The sequence below is a fragment of the Salvelinus alpinus genome, chromosome 2, assembly GCF_045679555.1.
Source record: "Salvelinus alpinus chromosome 2, SLU_Salpinus.1, whole genome shotgun sequence".
Taxonomy (NCBI): Eukaryota; Metazoa; Chordata; class Actinopteri; order Salmoniformes; family Salmonidae; genus Salvelinus; species Salvelinus alpinus.
This window is the reverse complement of record NC_092087.1, coordinates 118,260,042-118,286,841: the sequence shown is the minus strand read 5'-3', so window position 1 is coordinate 118,286,841 and position 26,800 is coordinate 118,260,042. Positions and strand designations below refer to the sequence as shown.

Genomic DNA, 26,800 nt, shown 5'->3' with positions numbered 1-26,800 from the left:
GTGTATTAGACTCTGAAACCAGGTTAATGACAGGTGGTGTGTATTACACTCTGAAACCAGGTTAATGACAGGTGGTGTGTATTAGACTCTGTGGTGTGTATTAGACTCTGAAACCAGGTTAATGACAGGTGGTGTGTATTAGACTCTGAAACCAGGTTAATGACAGATGGTGTGTATTAGACTCTGAAACCAGGTTAATGACAGGTGGTGTGTATTAGACTCTGAAACCAGGTTAATGACAGGTGGTGTGTATTAGACTCTGAAACCAGGTTAATAACAGATGGTGTGTATTAGACTCTGAAACCAGGTTAATAACAGATGGTGTGTATTAGACTCTGAAACCAGGTTAATGACAGGTGGTGTGTATTAGACTCTGAAACCAGGTTAATGACAGATGGTGTGTATTAGACTCTGAAACCAGGTTAATGACAGGTGGTGTGTATTAGACTCTGAAACCAGGTTAATGACAGATGGTGTGTATTAGACTCTGAAACCAGGTTAATGACAGATGGTGTGTATTAGACTCTGAAACCAGGTTAATGACAGGTGGTGTGTATTAGACTCTGAAACCAGGTTAATGACAGATGGTGTGTATTAGACTCTGAAACCAGGTTAATGACAGATGGTGTGTATTAGACTCTGAAACCAGGTTAATGACAGGTGGTGTGTATTAGACTCTGAAACCAGGTTAATGACAGATGGTGTGTATTAGACTCTGAAACCAGGTTAATGACAGATGGTGTGTATTAGACTCTGAAACCAGGTTAATGACAGATGGTGTGTATTAGACTCTGAAACCAGGTTAATAACAGATGGTGTGTATTAGACTCTGAAACCAGGTTAATGACAGGTGGTGTGTATTAGACTCTGAAACCAGGTTAATGACAGATGGTGTGTATTAGACTCTGAAACCAGGTTAATGACAGATGGTGTGTATTAGACTCTGAAACCAGGTTAATGACAGGTGGTGTGTATTAGACTCTGAAACCAGGTTAATGACAGATGGTGTGTATTAGACTCTGAAACCAGGTTAATGACAGATGGTGTGTATTAGACTCTGAAACCAGGTTAATGACAGATGGTGTGTATTAGACTCTGAAACCAGGTTAATGACAGGTGGTGTGTATTAGACTCTGAAACCAGGTTAATGACAGGTGGTGTGTATTAGACTCTGAAACCAGGTTAATAACAGATGGTGTGTATTAGACTCTGAAACCAGGTTAATGACAGGTGGTGTGTATTAGACTCTGAAACCAGGTTAATGACAGATGGTGTGTATTAGACTGAAACCAGGTTAATGACAGGTGGTGTGTATTAGACTCTGAAACCAGGTTAATGACAGATGGTGTGTATTAGACTCTGAAACCAGGTTAATAACAGGTGGTGTGTATTAGACTCTGAAACCAGGTTAATGACAGGTGGTGTGTATTAGACTCTGAAACCAGGTTAATAACAGATGGTGTGTATTAGACTCTGAAACCAGGTTAATGACAGGTGGTGTGTATTAGACTCTGAAACCAGGTTAATAACAGATGGTGTGTATTAGACTCTGAAACCAGGTTAATGACAGGTGGTGTGTATTAGACTCTGAAACCAGGTTAATAACAGGTGGTGTGTATTAGACTCTGAAACCAGGTTAATGACAGGTGGTGTGTATTAGACTCTGAAACCAGGTTAATGACAGATGGTGTGTATTAGACTCTGAAACCAGGTTAATGACAGATGGTGTGTATTAGACTCTGAAACCAGGTTAATGACAGATGGTGTGTATTAGACTCTGAAACCAGGTTAATAACAGATGGTGTGTATTAGACTCTGAAACCAGGTTAATGACAGATGGTGTGTATTAGACTCTGAAACCAGGTTAATGACAGGTGGTGTGTATTAGACTCTGAAACCAGGTTAATGACAGGTGGTGTGTATTAGACTCTGAAACCAGGTTAATGACAGATGGTGTGTATTAGACTCTGAAACCAGGTTAATAACAGGTGGTGTGTATTAGACTCTGAAACCAGGTTAATGACAGGTGGTGTGTATTAGACTCTGAAACCAGGTTAATAACAGATGGTGTGTATTAGACTCTGAAACCAGGTTAATAACAGATGGTGTGTATTAGACTCTGAAACCAGGTTAATGACAGGTGGTGTGTATTAGACTCTGAAACCAGGTTAATAACAGATGGTGTGTATTAGACTGAAACCAGGTTAATGACAGGTGGTGTGTATTAGACTCTGAAACCAGGTTAATGACAGGTGGTGTGTATTAGACTCTGAAACCAGGTTAATGACAGGTGGTGTGTATTAGACTCTGAAACCAGGTTAATAACAGGTGGTGTGTATTAGACTCTGAAACCAGGTTAATAACAGATGGTGTGTATTAGACTCTGAAACCAGGTTAATGACAGATGGTGTGTATTAGACTCTGAAACCAGGTTAATGACAGGTGGTGTGTATTAGACTCTGAAACCAGGTTAATGACAGGTGGTGTGTATTAGACTCTGAAACCAGGTTAATAACAGATGGTGTGTATTAGACTCTGAAACCAGGTTAATGACAGGTGATGTGTATTAGACTCTGAAACCAGGTTAATGACAGATGGTGTGTATTAGACTGAAACCAGGTTAATGACAGGTGGTGTGTATTAGACTCTGAAACCAGGTTAATGACAGATGGTGTGTATTAGACTCTGAAACCAGGTTAATAACAGGTGGTGTGTATTAGACTCTGAAACCAGGTTAATGACAGGTGGTGTGTATTAGACTCTGAAACCAGGTTAATAACAGATGGTGTGTATTAGACTCTGAAACCAGGTTAATGACAGGTGGTGTGTATTAGACTCTGAAACCAGGTTAATAACAGATGGTGTGTATTAGACTCTGAAACCAGGTTAATGACAGGTGGTGTGTATTAGACTCTGAAACCAGGTTAATAACAGGTGGTGTGTATTAGACTCTGAAACCAGGTTAATGACAGGTGGTGTGTATTAGACTCTGAAACCAGGTTAATGACAGATGGTGTGTATTAGACTCTGAAACCAGGTTAATGACAGATGGTGTGTATTAGACTCTGAAACCAGGTTAATGACAGATGGTGTGTATTAGACTCTGAAACCAGGTTAATAACAGATGGTGTGTATTAGACTCTGAAACCAGGTTAATGACAGATGGTGTGTATTAGACTCTGAAACCAGGTTAATGACAGGTGGTGTGTATTAGACTCTGAAACCAGGTTAATGACAGGTGGTGTGTATTAGACTCTGAAACCAGGTTAATGACAGATGGTGTGTATTAGACTCTGAAACCAGGTTAATAACAGGTGGTGTGTATTAGACTCTGAAACCAGGTTAATGACAGGTGGTGTGTATTAGACTCTGAAACCAGGTTAATAACAGATGGTGTGTATTAGACTCTGAAACCAGGTTAATAACAGATGGTGTGTATTAGACTCTGAAACCAGGTTAATAACAGATGGTGTGTATTAGACTCTGAAACCAGGTTAATAACAGATGGTGTGTATTAGACTGAAACCAGGTTAATGACAGGTGGTGTGTATTAGACTCTGAAACCAGGTTAATAACAGGTGGTGTGTATTAGACTCTGAAACCAGGTTAATAACAGATGGTGTGTATTAGACTGAAACCAGGTTAATGACAGTATTTGTGGCTCTGGATAAGGACGCTGCTAAATTACTAAAATGTTGTGTTGCAGCCGGAGGTGGATTTCTTTGGCCGAGCCGTCGCCCCCAAGGAGAAACCACAGGTGGTCTCCGCTACAGGTAACTACAGTGTGTTCATAAGAATGTACAGGAAACATTACATTTAACGTAGCATCTCTGATTCAGGTAACAGTACATTTAACGTAGCATCTCTGATTCAGGGAACAGTACATTTAACGTAGCATCTCTGATTCAGGTAACATTACATTTAACGTAGCATCTCTGATTCAGGTAACATTACATTTAACGTAGCATCTCTGATTCAGGTAACATTACATTTAACGTAGCATCTCTGATTCAGGTAACATTACATTTAACGTAGCATCTCTGATTCAGGTAACATTACATTTAACGTAGCATCTCTGATTCAGGTAACATTACATTTAACGTAGCATCTCTGATTCAGGGAACATTACATTTAACGTAGCATCTCTGATTCAGGTAACATTACATTTAACGTAGCATCTCTGATTCAGGTAACAGTACATTTAACGTAGCATCTCTGATTCAGGAAACATTTAACGTAGCATCTCTGATTCAGGAAACATTTAACGTAGCATCTCTGATTCAGGAAACATTTAACGTAGCATCTCTGATTCAGGAAACATTTAACGTAGCATCTCTGATTCAGGAAACATTTAACGTAGCATCTCTGATTCAGGTAACATTACATTTAACGTAGCATCTCTGATTCAGGGAACATTACATTTAACCTAGCATCTCTGATTCAGGTAACATTACATTTAACGTAGCATCTCTGATTCAGGTAACAGTACATTTAACGTAGCATCTCTGATTCAGGAAACATTTAACGTAGCATCTCTGATTCAGGTAACATTTAACGTAGCATCTCTGATTCAGGTAACATTACATTTAACGTAGCATCTCTGATCCATACTGTCTCAGTCTGGGGGCTGATACTACTGTCTCAGTCTGGGGGCTGATACTACTGTCTCAGTCTGGGGGCTGATATTACTGTCTCAGTCTGGGGGCTGATATTACTGTCTCAGTCTGGGGGGCTGATACTACTGTCTCAGTCTGGGGGGCTGATACTACTGTCTCAGTCTGGGGGCTGATACTACTGTCTCAGTCTGGGGGGGTGATATTACTGTCTCAGTCTGGGGGCTGATATTATTGTCTCAGTCTGGGGGCTGATATTACTGTCTCAGTCTGGGGGGCTGATATTACTGTCTCAGTCTGGGGGCTGATACTACTGTCTCAGTCTGGGGGGCTGATACTACTGTCTCAGTCTGGGGGCTGATATTACTGTCTCAGTCTGGGGGCTGATACTACTGTCTCAGTCTGGGGGCTGATATTACTGTCTCAGTCTGGGGGCTGATACTACTGTCTCAGTCTGGGGGGCTGATATTACTGTCTCAGTCTGGGGGCTGATATTACTGTCTCAGTCTGGGGGCTGATATTACTGTCTCAGTCTGGGGGCTGATATTACTGTCTCAGTCTGGGGGCTGATACTACTGTCTCAGTCTGGGGGCTGATACTACTGTCTCAGTCTGGGGGCTGATACTACTGTCTCAGTCTGGGGGCTGATATTACTGGCTCAGTCTGGGGGGCTGATACTACTGTCTCAGTCTGGGGGCTGATATTACTGTCTCAGTCTGGGGGGCTGATATTACTGTCTCAGTCTGGGGGCTGATATTACTGTCTCAGTCTGGGGGCTGATATTACTGTCTCAGTCTGGGGGGCTGATACTACTGTCTCAGTCTGGGGGCTGATATTACTGTCTCAGTCTGGGGGCTGATATTACTGTCTCAGTCTGGGGGCTGATACTACTGTCTCAGTCTGGGGGCTGATATTACTGGCTCAGTCTGGGGGGCTGATACTACTGTCTCAGTCTGGGGGCTGATATTACTGTCTCAGTCTGGGGGGCTGATATTACTGTCTCAGTCTGGGGGCTGATATTACTGTCTCAGTCTGGGGGCTGATATTACTGTCTCAGTCTGGGGGGCTGATACTACTGTCTCAGTCTGGGGGCTGATATTACTGTCTCAGTCTGGGGGCTGATATTACTGTCTCAGTCTGGGGGCTGATACTACTGTCTCAGTCTGGGGGCTGATATTACTGGCTCAGTCTGGGGGGCTGATACTACTGTCTCAGTCTGGGGGCTGATACTACTGTCTCAGTCTGGGGGCTGATATTACTGTCTCAGTCTGGGGGCTGATACTACTGTCTCAGTCTGGGGGCTGATATTACTGTCTCAGTCTGGGGGCTGATATTACTGTCTCAGTCTGGGGGGATGATATTACTGTCTCAGTCTGGGGGCTGATATTACTGTCTCAGTCTGGGGGCTGATATTACTGTCTCAGTCTGGGGGCTGATATTACTGTCTCAGTCTGGGGGCTGATATTACTGTCTCAGTCTGGGAGCTGATACTACTGTCTCAGTCTGGGGGCTGATACTACTGTCTCAGTCTGGGAGCTGATACTACTGTCTCAGTCTGGGAGCTGATACTACTGTCTCAGTCTGGGGGCTGATATTACTGTCTCAGTCTGGGGGCTGATATTACTGTCTCAGTCTGGGGGCTGATATTACTGTCTCAGTCTGGGGCTGATATTACTGTCTCAGTCTGGGGGCTGATATTACTGTCTCAGTCTGGGAGCTGATACTACTGTCTCAGTCTGGGGGCTGATACTACTGTCTCAGTCTGGGGGCTGATATTACTGTCTCAGTCTGGGGGCTGATATTACTGTCTCAGTCTGGGGGCTGATATTACTGTCTCAGTCTGGGGGCTGATATTACTGTCTCAGTCTGGGGGCTGATACTACTGTCTCAGTCTGGGGGGCTGATACTACTGTCTCAGTCTGGGGGGCTGATATTACTGTCTCAGTCTGGGGGCTACTGCGCGTCGCCCCATAGAGGGAACGTTGTTCATATGAATGTGTAGAGGCTGTGTATCTGTGTGTGTTTTAACTGTAAACTGTCTCTTTCTGTCACTAGGTGAGGTGTGTGTGGAGGTTGCCATGGGGACAGCGGTTGGCAACAGTGACGTGTGGTTCCGTTTCAACGAGGGCGTGTCCAATGCCGTGCGACGCAACATCTACATCAGAGAACTGCTATAACTCACACACACACACACACACACACACACACACACACACACACCGTACACACACACTCCATCTCATACACGTTAGAATGTTAGTAAATAAATTATCACGAGTCAATCTGTCAAACCACCTCTTTATTATGTTTGATTGACAGTGGAAACAGCCAATAAAAACAGTGTATTCTGATTGACAGTGGAAACAGCCAATAAAAACAGTGTATTCTGATTGACAGTGGAAAAAAGCCAATAAAAAGTGTGATTCAGTTAACAACAAACTTCTATCTCGTTCTTTAACAAAGCTCTGAGATGAACTCTGCAAAGCTGCTTTCAATGTAGGACATGTTGCTCACAGGAAGGGGACTATTTTCAATGTAGGACATGTTGCTCACAGGAAGGAACTTTCAACTAAAACCATAGACATGGATGTACAAATAAATAGGACGGGATAACTTGGTGTGTGTGTGTGTGTATATTGTGTGTCTGTGTCGGTGTGTGTGTGTGTGTGTGTGAATCAGTTAGAGGATCACACATTTGCCTTTCTCCACCCAGGGGTTGGCCCTCATCAGCTCTGGGTTCAGGAATGGGTCGTCACACACACACCCCTCGATCCATTTCACCAGCCTGCCAAGAGAACACACACACACACACTGTTAGACCACACCCTGTTAGACCACACCCCTCGATCCACTGGGATTCAATCCGGTCTCAGGTTTAGGTTCTTGGTGTTTTTAAAGGTTCTGATTGGGCCGACAGCGTTTACCGTGAATGGGATCTCCCCGAACGCGAAAACATTTGCCTTTAAAAATCCACGATGGGTTTGAATCCCGGACGTAGACAAAGTTGCTAGTTTGAATCCCGGACTTAGACAAGGTTGCTAGATTGAATCCCGGATGTGGACAAGGTTGCTAGAGACCAGAAGGACTAGACACTGGGGTAGAGACCAGAAGGACTAGACACTGGGGTAGAAACGCGAAGGACACTGGGGTAGAGACCAGAAGGACACTGGGATAGAGACCAGAAGGACACTGGGGTAGAGACCAGAAGGACACTGGGATAGAGACCAGAAGGACACTGGGATAGAGACCAGAAGGACTAGACACTGGGGTAGAGACCAGAAGGACTAGACACTGGGGTAGAGACCAGAAGGACTAGACACTGGGGTAGAGACCAGAAGGACACTGGGATAGGGACCAGAAGGACACTGGGATAGGGACCAGAAGGACACTGGGGTAGAGACCAGAAGGACACTGGGATAGAGACCAGAAGGACACTGGGATAGAGACCAAAAGGACTAGACACTGGGGTAGAGACCAGAAGGACTAGACACTGGGATAGACACCAGAAGGACTAGACACTGGGATAGAGACCAGAAGGACTAGACACTGGGATAGAGACCAGAAGGACTAGACACTGGGATAGAGACCAGAAGGACACTGGGGTAGAGACCAGAAGGACACTGGGATAGAGACCAGAAGGACACTGGGATAGAGACCAGAAGGACACTGGGATAGAGACCAGAAGGACACTGGGGTAGAGACCAGAAGGACTAGACACTGGGGTAGAGACCAGAAGGACTAGACACTGGGGTAGAGACCAGAAGGACTAGACACTGGGGTAGAGACCAGAAGGACTAGACACTGGGGTAGAGACCAGAAGGACTAGACACTGGGATAGAGACCAGAAGGACTAGACACTGGGATAGAGACCAGAAGGACACTGGGATAGAGACCAGAAGGACACTGGGGTAGAGACCAGAAAGACTAGACACTGGGGTAGAGACCAGAAGGACTAGACACTGGGGTAGAGACCAGAAGGACTAGACACTGGGATAGAGACCAGAAGGACACTGGGATAGAGACCAGGAGGACTATGGGATAGAGACCAGAAGGACGAGACACTGGAATAGAGACCAGAAGGACTAGACACTGGGGTAGAGACCAGAAGGACTAGACATTGGGGTAGAGACCAGAAGGACACTGGGATAGAGACCAGAGGACACTGGGATAGAGACCAGAAGGACACTGGGATAGAGACCAGAAGGACACTGGGATAGAGACCAGAAGGGCACTGGGGTAGAGACCAGAAGGACACTGGGATGGAGACCAGAAGGACACTGGGATAGAGACCAGGAGGACTAGACACTGGGGTAGAGACCAGGAGGACTAGACACTGGGGTAGAGACCAGAAGGACACTGGGGTAGAGACCAGAAGGACACTGGGGTAGAGACCAGAAGGACACTGGGGTAGAGACCAGAAGGACTAGACACTGGAATAGAGACCAGAAGGACTAGACACTGGAATAGAGACCAGAAGGACTAGACACTGGGGTAGAGACCAGAAGGACACTGGGGTAGAGACCAGAAGGACTAGACACTGGGGTAGAGACCAGAAGGACACTGGGGTAGAGACCAGAAGGACACTGGGATAGAGACCAGAAGGACACTGGGGTAGAGACCAGAAGGACACTGGGGTAGAAACCAGAAGAACACTGGGGTAGAGACCAGAAGGACACTGGGGTAGAGACCAGAAGGACACTGGGGTAGAGACCAGAAGGACACTGGGGTAGAGACCAGAAGGACACTGGGGTAGAGACCAGAAGGACACTGGGGTAGAGACCAGAAGGACACTGGGATAGAGACCAGAAGGACACTGGGATAGAGACCAGAAGGACACTGGGGTAGAGACCAGAAGGACACTGGGATAGAGACCAGAAGGGCACTGGGGTAGAGACCAGAAGGACACTGGGATGGAGACCAGAAGGACACTGGGATAGAGACCAGGAGGACTAGACACTGGGGTAGAGACCAGAAGGACACTGGGGTAGAGACCAGAAGGACACTGGGGTAGAGACCAGAAGGACATTGGGGTAGAGACCAGAAGGACACTGGGGTAGAGACCAGAAGGACACTGGGATAGAGACCAGAAGGACACTGGGATAGAGACCAGAAGGACACTGGGATAGAGACCAGAAGGGCACTGGGGTAGAGACCAGAAGGACACTAGGATGGAGACCAGAAGGACACTGGGATAGAGACCAGGAGGACTAGACACTGGGGTAGAGACCAGGAGGACTAGACACTGGGGTAGAGACCAGAAGGACACTGGGGTAGAGACCAGAAGGACACTGGGGTAGAGACCAGAAGGACACTGGGGTAGAGACCAGAAGGACTAGACACTGGAATAGAGACCAGAAGGACTAGACACTGGGGTAGAGACCAGAAGGACACTGGGGTAGAGACCAGAAGGACTAGACACTGGGGTAGAGACCAGAAGGACACTGGGGTAGAGACCAGAAGGACACTGGGATAGAGACCAGAAGGACACTGGGGTAGAGACCAGAAGGACACTGGGGTAGAAACCAGAAGAACACTGGGGTAGAGACCAGAAGGACACTGGGGTAGAGACCAGAAGGACACTGGGGTAGAGACCAGAAGGACACTGGGGTAGAGACCAGAAGGACATTGGGGTAGAGACCAGAAGGACACTGGGGTAGAGACCAGAAGGACACTGGGATAGAGACCAGAAGGACACTGGGATAGAGACCAGAAGGACACTGGGGTAGAGACCAGAAGGACACTGGGATAGAGACCAGAAGGGCACTGGGGTAGAGACCAGAAGGACACTGGGATGGAGACCAGAAGGACACTGGGATAGAGACCAGGAGGACTAGACACTGGGGTAGAGACCAGAAGGACACTGGGGTAGAGACCAGAAGGACACTGGGGTAGAGACCAGAAGGACATTGGGGTAGAGACCAGAAGGACACTGGGGTAGAGACCAGAAGGACACTGGGATAGAGACCAGAAGGACACTGGGATAGAGACCAGAAGGACACTGGGGTAGAGACCAGAAGGACACTGGGATAGAGACCAGAAGGGCACTGGGGTAGAGACCAGAAGGACACTGGGATGGAGACCAGAAGGACACTGGGATAGAGACCAGGAGGACTAGACACTGGGGTAGAGACCAGAAGGACACTGGGGTAGAGACCAGAAGGACACTGGGGTAGAGACCAGAAGGACACTGGGGTAGAGACCAGAAGGACACTGGGGTAGAGACCAGAAGGACACTGGGGTAGAGACCAGAAGGACTAGACACTGGAATAGAGACCAGAAGGACTAGACACTGGGGTAGAGACCAGAAGGACACTGGGGTAGAGACCAGAAGGACACTGGGGTAGAGACCAGAAGGACACTGGGATAGAGACCAGAAGGACACTGGGGTAGAGACCAGAAGGACACTGGGGTAGAAACCAGAAGAACACTGGGGTAGAGACCAGAAGGACACTGGGGTAGAGACCAGAAGGACACTGGGGTAGAGACCAGAAGGACATTGGGATAGAGACCAGAAGGACACTGGGGTAGAGACCAGAAGGACACTGGGGTAGAGACCAGAAGGACACTGGGGTAGAGACCAGAAGGACATTGGGATAGAGACCAGAAGGACTAGACACTGGGGTAGAGACCAGAAGGACTAGACACTGGGGTAGAGACCAGAAGGACACTGGGGTAGAGACCAGAAGGACACTGGGGTAGAGACCAGAAGGAAACTACCTACTCAGTAACAGTGATGGAGGATTTCTCTCTGTTGATGGCCAGCTGGTACTGAAGACTCTCCACCTCTCTCTTCATCTGGGGAAGGTCCAAGTCCTCCATCTACACACATAATACACACATTACATAGTACACACAGTACATAGTACACACAGTACATAGTACACACATTACAATATACACACATTACATAATACACACATTACATAATACACACATTACATAGTACACACATTACATAATACACACATTACATAATACACACATTACATAATACACACATTACATAATACACACATTATACACACATTACATTATACACACATTACATTATACACACATTACATAGTACACACATTACAGAATACACACATTACAGAATACACACATTACAGAATACACACATTACAATATACACACATTACAATATACACACATTACATAATACACACATTACATAATACACACATTACATTATACACACATTACATTATATACAGATCACATTATACACACACACTTTATACACACACACATTAAACACACATTACATTATACAAACATTACATAATACATACATTACATTACACACATACCCATTATATACACGCATTACACACACATTACATTACACACACACATTTCACATTACATTATTTTACCAGACATATCTAGACATAGTCTACACTCTGCTACCAGACATATCTATACATAGTCTACACTCTGCTACCAGACATATCTATATATAGTCTACACTCTGCTACCAGACATATCTATATATAGTCTACACTCTGCTACCAGACATATCTATACATAGTCTACACTCTGCTACCAGACATATCTATATATAGTCTACACTCTGCTACCAGACATATCTATACATAGTCTACACTCTGCTACCAGACATATCTATACATAGTCTACACTCTGCTACCAGACATATCTATACATAGTCTACACTCTGCTACCAGACATATCTATACATAGTCTACACTCTGCTACCAGTCATATCTATACATAGTCTACACTCTGCTACCAGACATATCTATATATAGTCTACACTCTGCTACCAGACATATCTATACATAGTCTACACTCTGCTACCAGACATATCTATACATAGTCTACACTCTGCTACCAGACATATCTATACGGAGTCTACACTCTGCTACCAGACATATCTATACAGAGTCTACACTCTGCTACCAGACATATCTATACATAGTCTACACTCTGCTACCAGACATATCTATACATAGTCTACACTCTGCTACCAGACATATCTATACATAGTCTACACTCTGCTACCAGACATATCTATATATAGTCTACACTCTGCTACCAGACATATCTATACATAGTCTACACTCTGCTACCAGACATATCTATACATAGTCTACACTCTGCTACCAGACATATCTATACATAGTCTACACTCTGCTACCAGACATATCTATACATAGTCTACACTCTGCTACCAGACATATCTATACATAGTCTACACTCTGCTACCAGACATAGTCTACACTCTGCTACCAGACATATCTATACATAGTCTACACTCTGCTACCAGACATATCTATACATAGTCTACACTCTGCTACCAGACATATCTATACATAGTCTACACTCTGCTACCAGACATAGTCTACACTCTGCTACCAGACATATCTATACATAGTCTACACTCTGCTACCAGACATATCTATACATAGTCTACACTCTGCTACCAGACATATCTATACATAGTCTACACTCTGCTACCAGACATAGTCTACACTCTGCTACCAGACATATCTATACATAGTCTACACTCTGCTACCAGACATATCTATACATAGTCTACACTCTGCTACCAGACATATCTATATATAGTCTACACTCTGCTACCAGACATATCTATATATAGTCTACACTCTGCTACCAGACATATCTATACATAGTCTACACTCTGCTACCAGTCATATCTATACATAGTCTACACTCTGCTACCAGACATATCTATATATAGTCTACACTCTGCTACCAGACATATCTATATATAGTCTACACTCTGCTACCAGACATATCTATACATAGTCTACACTCTGCTACCAGACATATCTATATATAGTCTACACTCTGCTACCAGACATATCTATATATAGTCTACACTCTGCTACCAGACATATCTATATATAGTCTACACTCTGCTACCAGACATATCTATACATAGTCTACACTCTGCTACCAGACATATCTATATATAGTCTACACTCTGCTACCAGACATATCTATACATAGTCTACACTCTGCTACCAGACATATCTATATATAGTCTACACTCTGCTACCAGACATATCTATACATAGTCTACACTCTGCTACCAGACATATCTATACATAGTCTACACTCTGCTACCAGACATATCTATATATAGTCTACACTCTGCTACCAGACATATCTATACATAGTCTACACTCTGCTACCAGACATATCTATATATAGTCTACACTCTGCTACCAGACATATCTATATATAGTCTACACTCTGCTACCAGTCATATCTATACATAGTCTACACTCTGCTACCGGACATATCTATATATAGTCTACACTCTGCTACCAGACATATCTATATATAGTCTACACTCTGCTACCAGACATATCTATACATAGTCTACACTCTGCTACCAGACATATCTATACATAGTCTACACTCTGCTACCAGACATATCTATACATAGTCTACACTCTGCTACCAGACATATCTATATATAGTCTACACTCTGCTACCAGACATATCTATACATAGTCTACACTCTGCTACCAGACATATCTATACATAGTCTACACTCTGCTACCAGACATATCTATACGTAGTCTACACTCTGCTACCAGACATATCGATACATAGTCTACACTCTGCTACCAGACATATCTATACATAGTCTACACTCTGCTACCAGACATATCTATACATAGTCTACACTCTGCTACCAGACATATCTATACGTAGTCTACACTCTGCTACCAGACATATCTATACATAGTCTACACTCTGCTACCAGACATATCTATACGTAGTCTACACTCTGCTACCAGACATATCTATACATAGTCTACACTCTGCTACCAGACATATCTATACATAGTCTACACTCTGCTACCAGACATATCTATACATAGTCTACACTCTGCTACCAGACATATCTATACATAGTCTACACTCTGCTACCAGACATATCTATACGTAGTCTACACTCTGCTACCAGACATATCTATACATAGTCTACACTCTGCTACCAGACATATCTATACGTAGTCTACACTCTGCTACCAGACATATCTATACATAGTCTACACTCTGCTACCAGACATATCTATACATAGTCTACACTCTGCTACCAGACATATCTATACATAGTCTACACTCTGCTACCAGACATATCTATACGTAGTCTACACTCTGCTACCAGACATATCTATATATAGTCTACACTCTGCTACCAGACATATCTATATATAGTCTACACTCTGCTACCAGACATATCTATACATAGTCTACACTCTGCTACCAGACATATCTATACGTAGTCTACACTCTGCTACCAGACATATCTATACATAGTCTACACTCTGCTACCAGACATATCTATACATAGTCTACACTCTGCTACCAGACATATCTATACATAGTCTACACTCTGCTACCAGACATATCTATACGTAGTCTACACTCTGCTACCAGACATATCTATACATAGTCTACACTCTGCTACCAGACATATCTATACGTAGTCTACACTCTGCTACCAGACATATCTATACATAGTCTACACTCTGCTACCAGACATATCTATACATAGTCTACACTCTGCTACCAGACATATCTATACATAGTCTACACTCTGCTACCAGACATATCTATACATAGTCTACACTCTGCTACCAGACATATCTATACGTAGTCTACACTCTGCTACCAGACATATCTATACATAGTCTACACTCTGCTACCAGACATATCTATACATAGTCTACACTCTGCTACCAGACATATCTATACATAGTCTACACTCTGCTACCAGACATATCTATACATAGTCTACACTCTGCTACCAGACATATCTATACATAGTCTACACTCTGCTACCAGACATATCTATACATAGTCTACACTCTGCTACCAGACATATCTATATATAGTCTACACTCTGCTACCAGACATATCTATATATAGTCTACACTCTGCTACCAGACATATCTATACATAGTCTACACTCTGCTACCAGACATATCTATACATAGTCTACACTCTGCTACCAGACATATCTATATATAGTCTACACTCTGCTACCAGACATATCTATACATAGTCTACACTCTGCTACCAGACATATCTATACATAGTCTACACTCTGCTACCAGACATATCTATACATAGTCTACACTCTGCTACCAGACATATCTATACATAGTCTACACTCTGCTACCAGACATATCTATACATAGTCTACACTCTGCTACCAGACATATCTATACATAGTCTACACTCTGCTACCAGACATATCTATACATAGTCTACACTCTGCTACCAGACATATCTATACATAGTCTACACTCTGCTACCAGACATATCTATACATAGTCTACACTCTGCTACCAGACATATCTATACATAGTCTACACTCTGCTACCAGACATATCTATACGTAGTCTACACTCTGCTACCAGACATATCTATACATAGTCTACACTCTGCTACCAGACATATCTATACATAGTCTACACTCTGCTACCAGACATATCTATACATAGTCTACACTCTGCTACCAGACATATCTATACATAGTCTACACTCTGCTACCAGACATATCTATACATAGTCTACACTCTGCTACCAGACATATCTATACATAGTCTACACTCTGCTACCAGACATATCTATATATAGTCTACACTCTGCTACCAGACATATCTATATATAGTCTACACTCTGCTACCAGACATATCTATACATAGTCTACACTCTGCTACCAGACATATCTATACATAGTCTACACTCTGCTACCAGACATATCTATATATAGTCTACACTCTGCTACCAGACATATCTATACATAGTCTACACTCTGCTACCAGACATATCTATACATAGTCTACACTCTGCTACCAGACATATCTATACATAGTCTACACTCTGCTACCAGACATATCTATACATAGTCTACACTCTGCTACCAGACATATCTATACATAGTCTACACTCTGCTACCAGACATATCTATACATAGTCTACACTCTGCTACCAGACATATCTATACATAGTCTACACTCTGCTACCAGACATATCTATACATAGTCTACACTCTGCTACCAGACATATCTATACATAGTCTACACTCTGCTACCAGACATATCTATATATAGTCTACACTCTGCTACCAGACATATCTATACATAGTCTACACTCTGCTACCAGACATATCTATACATAGTCTACACTCTGCTACCAGACATATCTATACATAGTCTACACTCTGCTACCAGACATATCTATACATAGTCTACACTCTGCTACCAGACATATCTATACATAGTCTACACTCTGCTACCAGACATATCTATACATAGTCTACACTCTGCTACCAGACATATCTATACATAGTCTACACTCTGCTACCAGACATATCTATACATAGTCTACACTCTGCTACCAGACATATCTATACATAGTCTACACTCTGCTACCAGACATATCTATATATAGTCTACACTCTGCTACCAGACATATCTATACATAGTCTACACTCTGCTACCAGACATATCTATACATAGTCTACACTCTGCTACCAGACATATCTATACATAGTCTACACTCTGCTACCAGACATATCTATACATAGTCTACACTCTGCTACCAGACATATCTATACATAGTCTACACTCTGCTACCAGACATATCTATACATAGTCTACACTCTGCTACCAGACATATCTATATATAGTCTACACTCTGCTACCAGACATATCTATACATAGTCTACACTCTGCTACCAGACATATCTATACATAGTCTACACTCTGCTACCAGACATATCTATACATAGTCTACACTCTGCTACCAGACATATCTATACATAGTCTACACTCTGCTACCGGACATATCTATACATAGTCTACACTCTGCTACCAGACATATCTATACATAGTCTACACTCTGCTACCAGACATATCTATATATAGTCTACACTCTGCTACCAGACATATCTATACATAGTCTACACTCTGCTACCAGACATATCTATACATAGTCTACACTCTGCTACCAGAGATATCTATACATAGTCTACACTCTGCTACCAGACATATCTATACATAGTCTACACTCTGCTACCAGACATATCTATACATAGTCTACACTCTGCTACCGGACATATCTATACATAGTCTACACTCTGCTACCAGACATACAGTGGGGAGAACAAGTATTTGATACACTGCCGATTTTGCAGGTTTTCCTACTTAGAAAGCATGTAAAGGTCTGTAATTTTTATCATAGGTACACTTCAACTGTGAGAGACGGAATCTAAAACAAAAATCCAGAAAATCACATTGTATGATTTTTAAGTAATTAATTTGCATTTTATTGCATGACATAAGTATTTGATCACCTACCAACCAGTAAGAATTCCGGCTCTCACAGACCTGTTAGTTTTTCTTTAAGAAGCCCTCCTGTTCTCCACTCATTACCTGTATTAACTGCACCTGTTTGAACTCGTTACCTGTATAAAAGACACCTGTCCACACACTCAATCAAACAGACTCCAACCTCTCCACAATGGCCAAGACCAGAGAGCTGTGTAAGGACATCAGGGATACAATTGTAGACCTGCACAAGGCTGGGATGGGCTACAGGACAATAGGCAAGCAGCTTGGTGAGAAGGCAACAACTGTTGGCGCAATTATTAGAAAATGGAAGAAGTTCAAGATGACGGTCAATCACCCTCGGTCTGGGGCTCCATGCAAGATCTCACCTTGTGGGGCATCAATGATCATGAGGAAGGTGAGGGATCAGCCCAGAACTACACGGCAGGACCTGGTCAATGACCTGAAGAGAGCTGGGACCACAGTCTCAAAGAAAACCATTAGTAACACACTACGCCGTCATGGATTAAAATCCTGCAGCGCACGCAAGGTCCCCCTGCTCAAGCCAGCGCATGTCCAGGCCATCTGAAGTTTGCCAATGACCATCTGGATGATCCAGAGGAGGAATGGGAGAAGGTCATGTGGTCTGATGAGACGAAAATAGAGCTTTTTGGTCTAAACTCCACTCGCCGTGTTTGGAGGAAGAAGAAGGATGAGTACAACCCCAAGAACACCATCCCAACCGTGAAGCATGGAGGTGGAAACATCATTCTTTGGGGATGCTTTTCTGCAAAGGGGACAGGACGACTGCACCGTATTGAGGGGAGGATGGATGGGGCCATGTATCGCGAGATCTTGGCCAACAACCTCCTTCCCTCAGTAAGAGCATTGAAGATGGGTCGTGGCTGGGTCTTCCAGCATGACAACGACCCGAAACACACAGCCAGGGCAACTAAGGAGTGGCTCCGTAAGAAGCATCTCAAGGTCCTGGAGTGGCCTAGCAAGTCTCCAGACCTGAACCCAATAGAAAATCTTTGGAGGGAGCTGAAAGTCCGTATTGCCCAGTGACAGACCCAAAACCTGAAGGATCTGGAGAAGGTCTGTATGGAGGAGTGGGCCAAAATCCCTGCTGCAGTGTGTGCAAACCTGGTCAAGAACTACAGGAAACGTATGATCTCTGTAATTGCAAACAAAGGTTTCTGTACCAAATATTAAGTTCTGCTTTTCTGATGTATCAAATACTTATGTCATGCAATAAAATGCAAATTAATTACTTAAAAATCATACAATGTGATTTTCTGGATTTTTGTTTTAGATTCCGTCTCTCACAGTTGAAGTGTACCTATGATAAAAATTACAGACCTCTACATGCTTTGTAAGTAGGAAAAATGGCAAAATCAGCAGTGTATCAAATACTTGTTCTCCCCACTGTATCTATACATAGTCTACACTCTGCTACCAGACATATCTATACATAGTCTACACTCTGCTACCAGACATATCTATATATAGTCTACACTCTGCTACCAGCCATATCTATACATAGTCTACACTCTGCTACCAGCCATATCTATACATAGTCTACACTCTGCTACCAGACATATCTATACATAGTCTACACTCTGCTACCAGACATATCTATACATAGTCTACACTCTGCTACCAGACATATCTATACATAGTCTACACTCTGCTACCAGACATATCTATACATAGTCTACACTCTGCTACCAGACATATCTATACATAGTCTACACTCTGCTACCAGACATATCTATACATAGTCTACACTCTGCTACCAGACATATCTATACATAGTCTACACTCTGCTACCAGACATATCTATACATAGTCTACACTCTGCTACCAGACATATCTATACATAGTCTACACTCTGCTACCAGACATATCTATACATAGTCTACACTCTGCTACCAGACATACAGTGGGGAGAACAAGTATTTGATACACTGCCGATTTTGCAGGTTTTCCTACTTAGAAAGCATGTAAAGGTCTGTAATTTTTATCATAGGTACACTTCAACTGTGAGAGACGGAATCTAAAACAAAAATCCAGAAAATCACATTGTATGATTTTTAAGTAATTAATTTGCATTTTATTGCATGACATAAGTATTTGATCACCTACCAACCAGTAAGAATTCCGGCTCTCACAGACCTGTTAGTTTTTCTTTAAGAAGGCCTCCTGTTCTCCACTCATTACCTGTATTAACTGCACCTGTTTGAACTCGTTACCTGTATAAAAGACACCTGTCCACACACTCAATCAAACAGACTCCAACCTCTCCACAATGGCCAAGACCAGAGAGCTGTGTAAGGACATCAGGGATACAATTGTAGACCTGCACAAGGCTGGGATGGGCTACAGGACAATAGGCAAGCAGCTTGGTGAGAAGGCAACAACTGTTGGCGCAATTATTAGAAAATGGAAGAAGTTCAAGATGACGGTCAATCACCCTCGGTCTGGGGCTCCATGCAAGATCTCACCTTGTGGGGCATCAATGATCATGAGGAAGGTGAGGGATCAGCCCAGAACTACACGGCAGGACCTGGTCAATGACCTGAAGAGAGCTGGGACCACAGTCTCAAAGAAAACCATTAGTAACACACTACGCCGTCATGGATTAAAATCCTGCAGCGCACGCAAGGTCCCCCTGCTCAAGCCAGCGCATGTCCAGGCCATCTGAAGTTTGCCAATGACCATCTGGATGATCCAGAGGAGGAATGGGAGAAGGTCATGTGGTCTGATGAGACGAAAATAGAGCTTTTTGGTCTAAACTCCACTCGCCGTGTTTGGAGGAAGAAGAAGGATGAGTACAACCCCAAGAACACCATCCCAACCGTGAAGCATGGAGGTGGAAACATCATTCTTTGGGGATGCTTTTCTGCAAAGGGGACAGGACGACTGCACCGTATTGAGGGGAGGATGGATGGGGCCATGTATCGCGAGATCTTGGCCAACAACCTCCTTCCCTCAGTAAGAGCATTGAAGATGGGTCGTGGCTGGGTCTTCCAGCATGACAACGACCCGAAACACACAGCCAGGGCAACTAAGGAGTGGCTCCGTAAGAAGCATCTCAAGGTCCTGGAGTGGCCTAGCAAGTCTCCAGACCTGAACCCAATAGAAAATCTTTGGAGGGAGCTGAAAGTCCGTATTGCCCAGTGACAGACCCAAAACCTGAAGGATCTGGAGAAGGTCTGTATGGAGGAGTGGGCCAAAATCCCTGCTGCAGTGTGTGCAAACCTGGTCAAGAACTACAGGAAACGTATGATCTCTGTAATTGCAAACAAAGGTTTCTGTACCAAATATTAAGTTCTGCTTTTCTGATGTATCAAATACTTATGTCATGCAATAAAATGCAAATTAATTACTTAAAAATCATACAATGTGATTTTCTGGATTTTTGTTTTAGATTCCGTCTCTCACAGTTGAAGTGTACCTATGATAAAAATTACAGACCTCTACATGCTTTGTAAGTAGGAAAAATGGCAAAATCAGCAGTGTATCAAATACTTGTTCTCCCCACTGTATCTATACATAGTCTACACTCTGCTACCAGACATATCTATACATAGTCTACACTCTGCTACCAGACATATCTATATATAGTCTACACTCTGCTACCAGCCATATCTATACATAGTCTACACTCTGCTACCAGCCATATCTATACATAGTCTACACTCTGCTACCAGACATATCTATACATAGTCTACACTCTGCTACCAGACATATCTATACATAGTCTACACTCTGCTACCAGACATATCTATACATAGTCTACACTCTGCTACCAGACATATCTATACATAGTCTACACTCTGCTACCAGACATATCTATACATAGTCTACACTCTGCTACCAGACATATCTATACATAGTCTACACTCTGCTACCAGACATATCTATACATAGTCTACACTCTGCTACCAGACATATCTATACATAGTCTACACTCTGCTACCAGACATATCTATACATAGTCTACACTCTGCTACCAGACATATCTATACATAGTCTACACTCTGCTACCAGACATACAGTGGGGAGAACAAGTATTTGATACACTGCCGATTTTGCAGGTTTTCCTACTTAGAAAGCATGTAAAGGTCTGTAATTTTTATCATAGGTACACTTCAACTGTGAGAGACGGAATCTAAAACAAAAATCCAGAAAATCACATTGTATGATTTTTAAGTAATTAATTTGCATTTTATTGCATGACATAAGTATTTGATCACCTACCAACCAGTAAGAATTCCGGCTCTCACAGACCTGTTAGTTTTTCTTTAAGAAGCCCTCCTGTTCTCCACTCATTACCTGTATTAACTGCACCTGTTTGAACTCGTTACCTGTATAAAAGACACCTGTCCACACACTCAATCAAACAGACTCCAACCTCTCCACAATGGCCAAGACCAGAGAGCTGTGTAAGGACATCAGGGATACAATTGTAGACCTGCACAAGGCTGGGATGGGCTACAGGACAATAGGCAAGCAGCTTGGTGAGAAGGCAACAACTGTTGGCGCAATTATTAGAAAATGGAAGAAGTTCAAGATGACGGTCAATCACCCTCGGTCTGGGGCTCCATGCAAGATCTCACCTTGTGGGGCATCAATGATCATGAGGAAGGTGAGGGATCAGCCCAGAACTACACGGCAGGACCTGGTCAATGACCTGAAGAGAGCTGGGACCACAGTCTCAAAGAAAACCATTAGTAACACACTACGCCGTCATGGATTAAAATCCTGCAGCGCACGCAAGGTCCCCCTGCTCAAGCCAGCGCATGTCCAGGCCATCTGAAGTTTGCCAATGACCATCTGGATGATCCAGAGGAGGAATGGGAGAAGGTCATGTGGTCTGATGAGACGAAAATAGAGCTTTTTGGTCTAAACTCCACTCGCCGTGTTTGGAGGAAGAAGAAGGATGAGTACAACCCCAAGAACACCATCCCAACCGTGAAGCATGGAGGTGGAAACATCATTCTTTGGGGATGCTTTTCTGCAAAGGGGACAGGACGACTGCACCGTATTGAGGGGAGGATGGATGGGGCCATGTATCGCGAGATCTTGGCCAACAACCTCCTTCCCTCAGTAAGAGCATTGAAGATGGGTCGTGGCTGGGTCTTCCAGCATGACAACGACCCGAAACACACAGCCAGGGCAACTAAGGAGTGGCTCCGTAAGAAGCATCTCAAGGTCCTGGAGTGGCCTAGCAAGTCTCCAGACCTGAACCCAATAGAAAATCTTTGGAGGGAGCTGAAAGTCCGTATTGCCCAGTGACAGACCCAAAACCTGAAGGATCTGGAGAAGGTCTGTATGGAGGAGTGGGCCAAAATCCCTGCTGCAGTGTGTGCAAACCTGGTCAAGAACTACAGGAAACGTATGATCTCTGTAATTGCAAACAAAGGTTTCTGTACCAAATATTAAGTTCTGCTTTTCTGATGTATCAAATACTTATGTCATGCAATAAAATGCAAATTAATTACTTAAAAATCATACAATGTGATTTTCTGGATTTTTGTTTTAGATTCCGTCTCTCACAGTTGAAGTGTACCTATGATAAAAATGACAGACCTCTACATGCTTTGTAAGTAGGAAAAATGGCAAAATCAGCAGTGTATCAAATACTTGTTCTCCCCACTGTATCTATACATAGTCTACACTCTGCTACCAGACATATCTATATATAGTCTACACTCTGCTACCAGACATATCTATACATAGTCTACACTCTGCTACCAGACATATCTATACATAGTCTACACTCTGCTACCAGACATATCTATACATAGTCTACACTCTGCTACCAGACATATCTATACATAGTCTACACTCTGCTACCAGACATATCTATACATAGTCTACACTCTGCTACCAGACATATCTATACATAGTCTACACTCTGCTACCAGACATATCTATACATAGTCTACACTCTGCTACCAGACATATCTATACATAGTCTACACTCTGCTACCATATCTATACATAGTCTACACTCTGCTACCAGACATATCTATATATAGTCTACACTCTGCTACCAGACATATCTATATATAGTCTACACTCTGCTACCAGACATATCTATACATAGTCTACACTCTGCTACCAGACATATCTATACATAGTCTACACTCTGCTACCAGACATATCTATACATAGTCTACACTCTGCTACCAGACATATCTATATATAGTCTACACTCTGCTACCGGACATATCTATACATAGTCTACACTCTGCTACCAGACATATCTATACATAGTCTACACTCTGCTACCAGACATATCTATACATAGTCTACACTCTGCTACCAGACATATCTATACATAGTCTACACTCTGCTACCAGACATATCTATACATAGTCTACACTCTGCTACCAGACATATCTATACATAGTCTACACTCTGCTACCAGACATATCTATACATAGTCTACACTCTGCTACCAGACATATCTATATATAGTCTACACTCTGCTACCAGACATATCTATATATAGTCTACACTCTGCTACCAGACAGGCTCCTATATGACCAGAACGTACGTGTGTGTGTGTGTGTGTGTGTGTGTGTGTGTGTGTGTGTGTGTGTGTGTGTGTGTGTGTGTGTGTGTGTGTGTGTGTGTGTGTGTGTGTGTGTGTGTGTGTGTGTGTGTGTGTGTGTGTGTGTGTGTGTGTGTGTGTGTGTGTGTGTGTGTGTGTCCGTGTCCGTGTCCGTGTCCGTGTGTGTGTGTGTGTGTGTGAGAGAGAGACTGAATAACTGGGTCATGTGCCTTTTATTAGGTCCTTTTGCTGAGCAGCACCACCAGGTACAGATGTATTACACCTCAGCTATGATCATATATACATCTAGACACTCAATACGAATACAGTGTACTTCTGATTAAATGGGGTTATATATTTATATAAGTCTATGATTGTGTTTATATATAATAATTTTTTTATAGTGTAAAATGATTATAGACGTCACTGATTCTCTGTTCTCCCGGTCTCCGCGCTCATCACCACTAGCTGCCGTTTCACTGAAGAAAACAAGTCGTTCTGTTCTTCAGTTCCGGTAAATCCCCCGATTTTTTTTTTTACAGAGAACACAACGTTAAATCCCCCGTTTTAACAGATAACGTTTAATGTAAAATGTCATGTCGAGACAACAAAGCCAGAGAGCGTTAGAGTGACGCAGCTGTCTCCGTGTTTTCATCTGCCCTATTTAAATAAACCAATAATCTCATCCTGGCCTGAAATAACACATTATCGCGATCAACAAAGAAAATAGCTGAACCTCGGGAGTTTATCTAGAGAATAGAAATGGCGTCAATATCCAGAGATGGCATTATGCTGATAAAAACCCCTTTAATAAATACACGTTATAAAACGGTAGAACCGTTGGCGCTCCTCTGTAGCTTTCGCGTTGTCCCTTATGAATGTTGTTCTGGAGGCAGATCTGCAGTGGTCACTCGCCAACACCGCCACAAAGTCATCAAATATGATTGTTAAACCCTAACCACTGTTTAACCTTAATGCCTAACATTATATTAAAGACCAAAAAACAAGCTCATTTTAGTTTTCATGAATTTGTACACTACAGCCAATGTTTACATTACAGCTGGCCCATCTAAAGGGATTGACATGATATAGGCCGTATAGACGGTTACAGACCGAATGATGCTGCTACGAGACTGTTAACAGATTCATCACGGAAGGAGCGCCGGGGAGGTTCTGTGGTGTTTCTTACCGTTTTACCGGAGACCTGGTGGTTCTAGTCGTGAGGTTCTGATCCAGATGAGCTGCAGCGCTGGTTAGCCTTATGTTCCCAGACAGACGACACGCGATTTACCCCCCTCAAACTACCGAAAACAGTACAGTGGAGGTAACGAGCTCTAACGGGAATTAGCGGTGGTTAGAGCGGAAAAATCAGGAACGCTCGAGCATCTCCCGGTAGACAAGACCGAATATAGCGCGAGAGAGATCAATCCGCTTCTGTCGTCTGCTTGTGGAACTGCCTCACTCTCTCTATCCTCTTTCTCAATCAGACACTCCCTTTCTCTCTCTATCCTCTTCCTCTATCAGACACTCTCTATCCTCTTCCTCTATCAGACACTCCCTTTCTCCCTCTATCCTCTTCCTCTATCAGACACTCCCTTTCTCCCTCTATCCTCTCCCTCTATCAGACACTCCTCTTCTCCCTCTATCAGACACTCCCTTTCTCCCTCTATCCTCTTCCTCTATCAGACACTCCCTTTCTCCCTCTATCCTCTTCCTCTATCAGACACTCCCTTTCTCCCTCTATCCTCTTCCTCTATCAGAAACTCCCTTTCTCTCTCTATCCTCTTCCTCTATCAGACACTCCCTTTCTCCCTCTATCCTCTTCCTCTATCAGACACTCCCTTTCTCTCTCTATCCTCTTCCTCTATCAGACACTCCCTTTCTCCCTCTATCCTCTTCCTCTATCAGACACTCCCTTTCTCTCTCTATCCTCTTCCTCTATCAGACACTCCCTTTCTCCCTCTATCCTCTTCCTCTATCAGACACTCCCTTTCTCCCTCTATCCTCTTCCTCTATCAGACACTCCCTTTCTCCCTCTATCCTCTTCCTCTATCAGACACTCCCTTTCTCCCTCTATCCTCTTCTTCTATCAGACACTCCCTTTCTCCCTCTATCCTCTTCCTCTATCAGACACTCCCTTTCTCCCTCTATCCTCTTCCTCTATCAGACACTCCCTTTCTCCCTCTATCCTCTTCCTCTATCAGACACTCCCTTTCTCCCTCTATCCTCTTCCTCTATCAGACACTCCCTTTCTCCCTCTATCCTCTTCCTCT

The 26,800-nt window shown here is 43.5% G+C and overlaps 2 protein-coding genes across 3 annotated transcripts in view; one reads left to right on the top strand and one right to left on the bottom strand.

The window, feature by feature from the left end:
- chtf18 (CTF18, chromosome transmission fidelity factor 18 homolog (S. cerevisiae)) overlaps window positions 1-7,052 on the top strand; it is a gene marked incomplete at its 5' end in the record, with an annotated part of 96,588 nt that extends 89,536 nt beyond the window's left edge. For both annotated transcript variants that reach the window (XM_071390284.1, XM_071390283.1), the window contains 2 exon segments: window positions 3,707-3,773; window positions 6,669-7,052. In XM_071390284.1, coding sequence (XP_071246385.1) covers window positions 3,707-3,773; window positions 6,669-6,790 — 189 coding nt within the window.
- LOC139568457 (guanine nucleotide-binding protein G(I)/G(S)/G(O) subunit gamma-13-like) lies at window positions 6,898-26,064 on the bottom strand. The gene is made up of 3 exons (XM_071390285.1): window positions 25,717-26,064; window positions 11,335-11,432; window positions 6,898-7,398 (listed from the first exon to the last, which is right to left on the bottom strand). The coding sequence occupies exons 2-3, from the start codon at window positions 11,430-11,432 to the stop codon at window positions 7,293-7,295; spliced, it is 204 nt and encodes a 67-aa protein (XP_071246386.1). The 5' UTR covers window positions 25,717-26,064; the 3' UTR covers window positions 6,898-7,292.
- Window positions 26,065-26,800: the final 736 nt, after the last annotated feature.

Excerpts from the sequence above, each read along its gene's own strand:
- LOC139568457 (XM_071390285.1), bottom strand. The coding sequence starts at position 11,432 with ATGGAGGACTTGGACCTTCCCCAGATGAAGAGAGAGGTGGAGAGTCTT. Across the intron at positions 7,399-11,334 it reads TCCTCCATCACTGTTACTGA|GCTGGTGAAATGGATCGAGG; the intron begins GTAGGTAGTTTC and ends TTCTCTTGGCAG.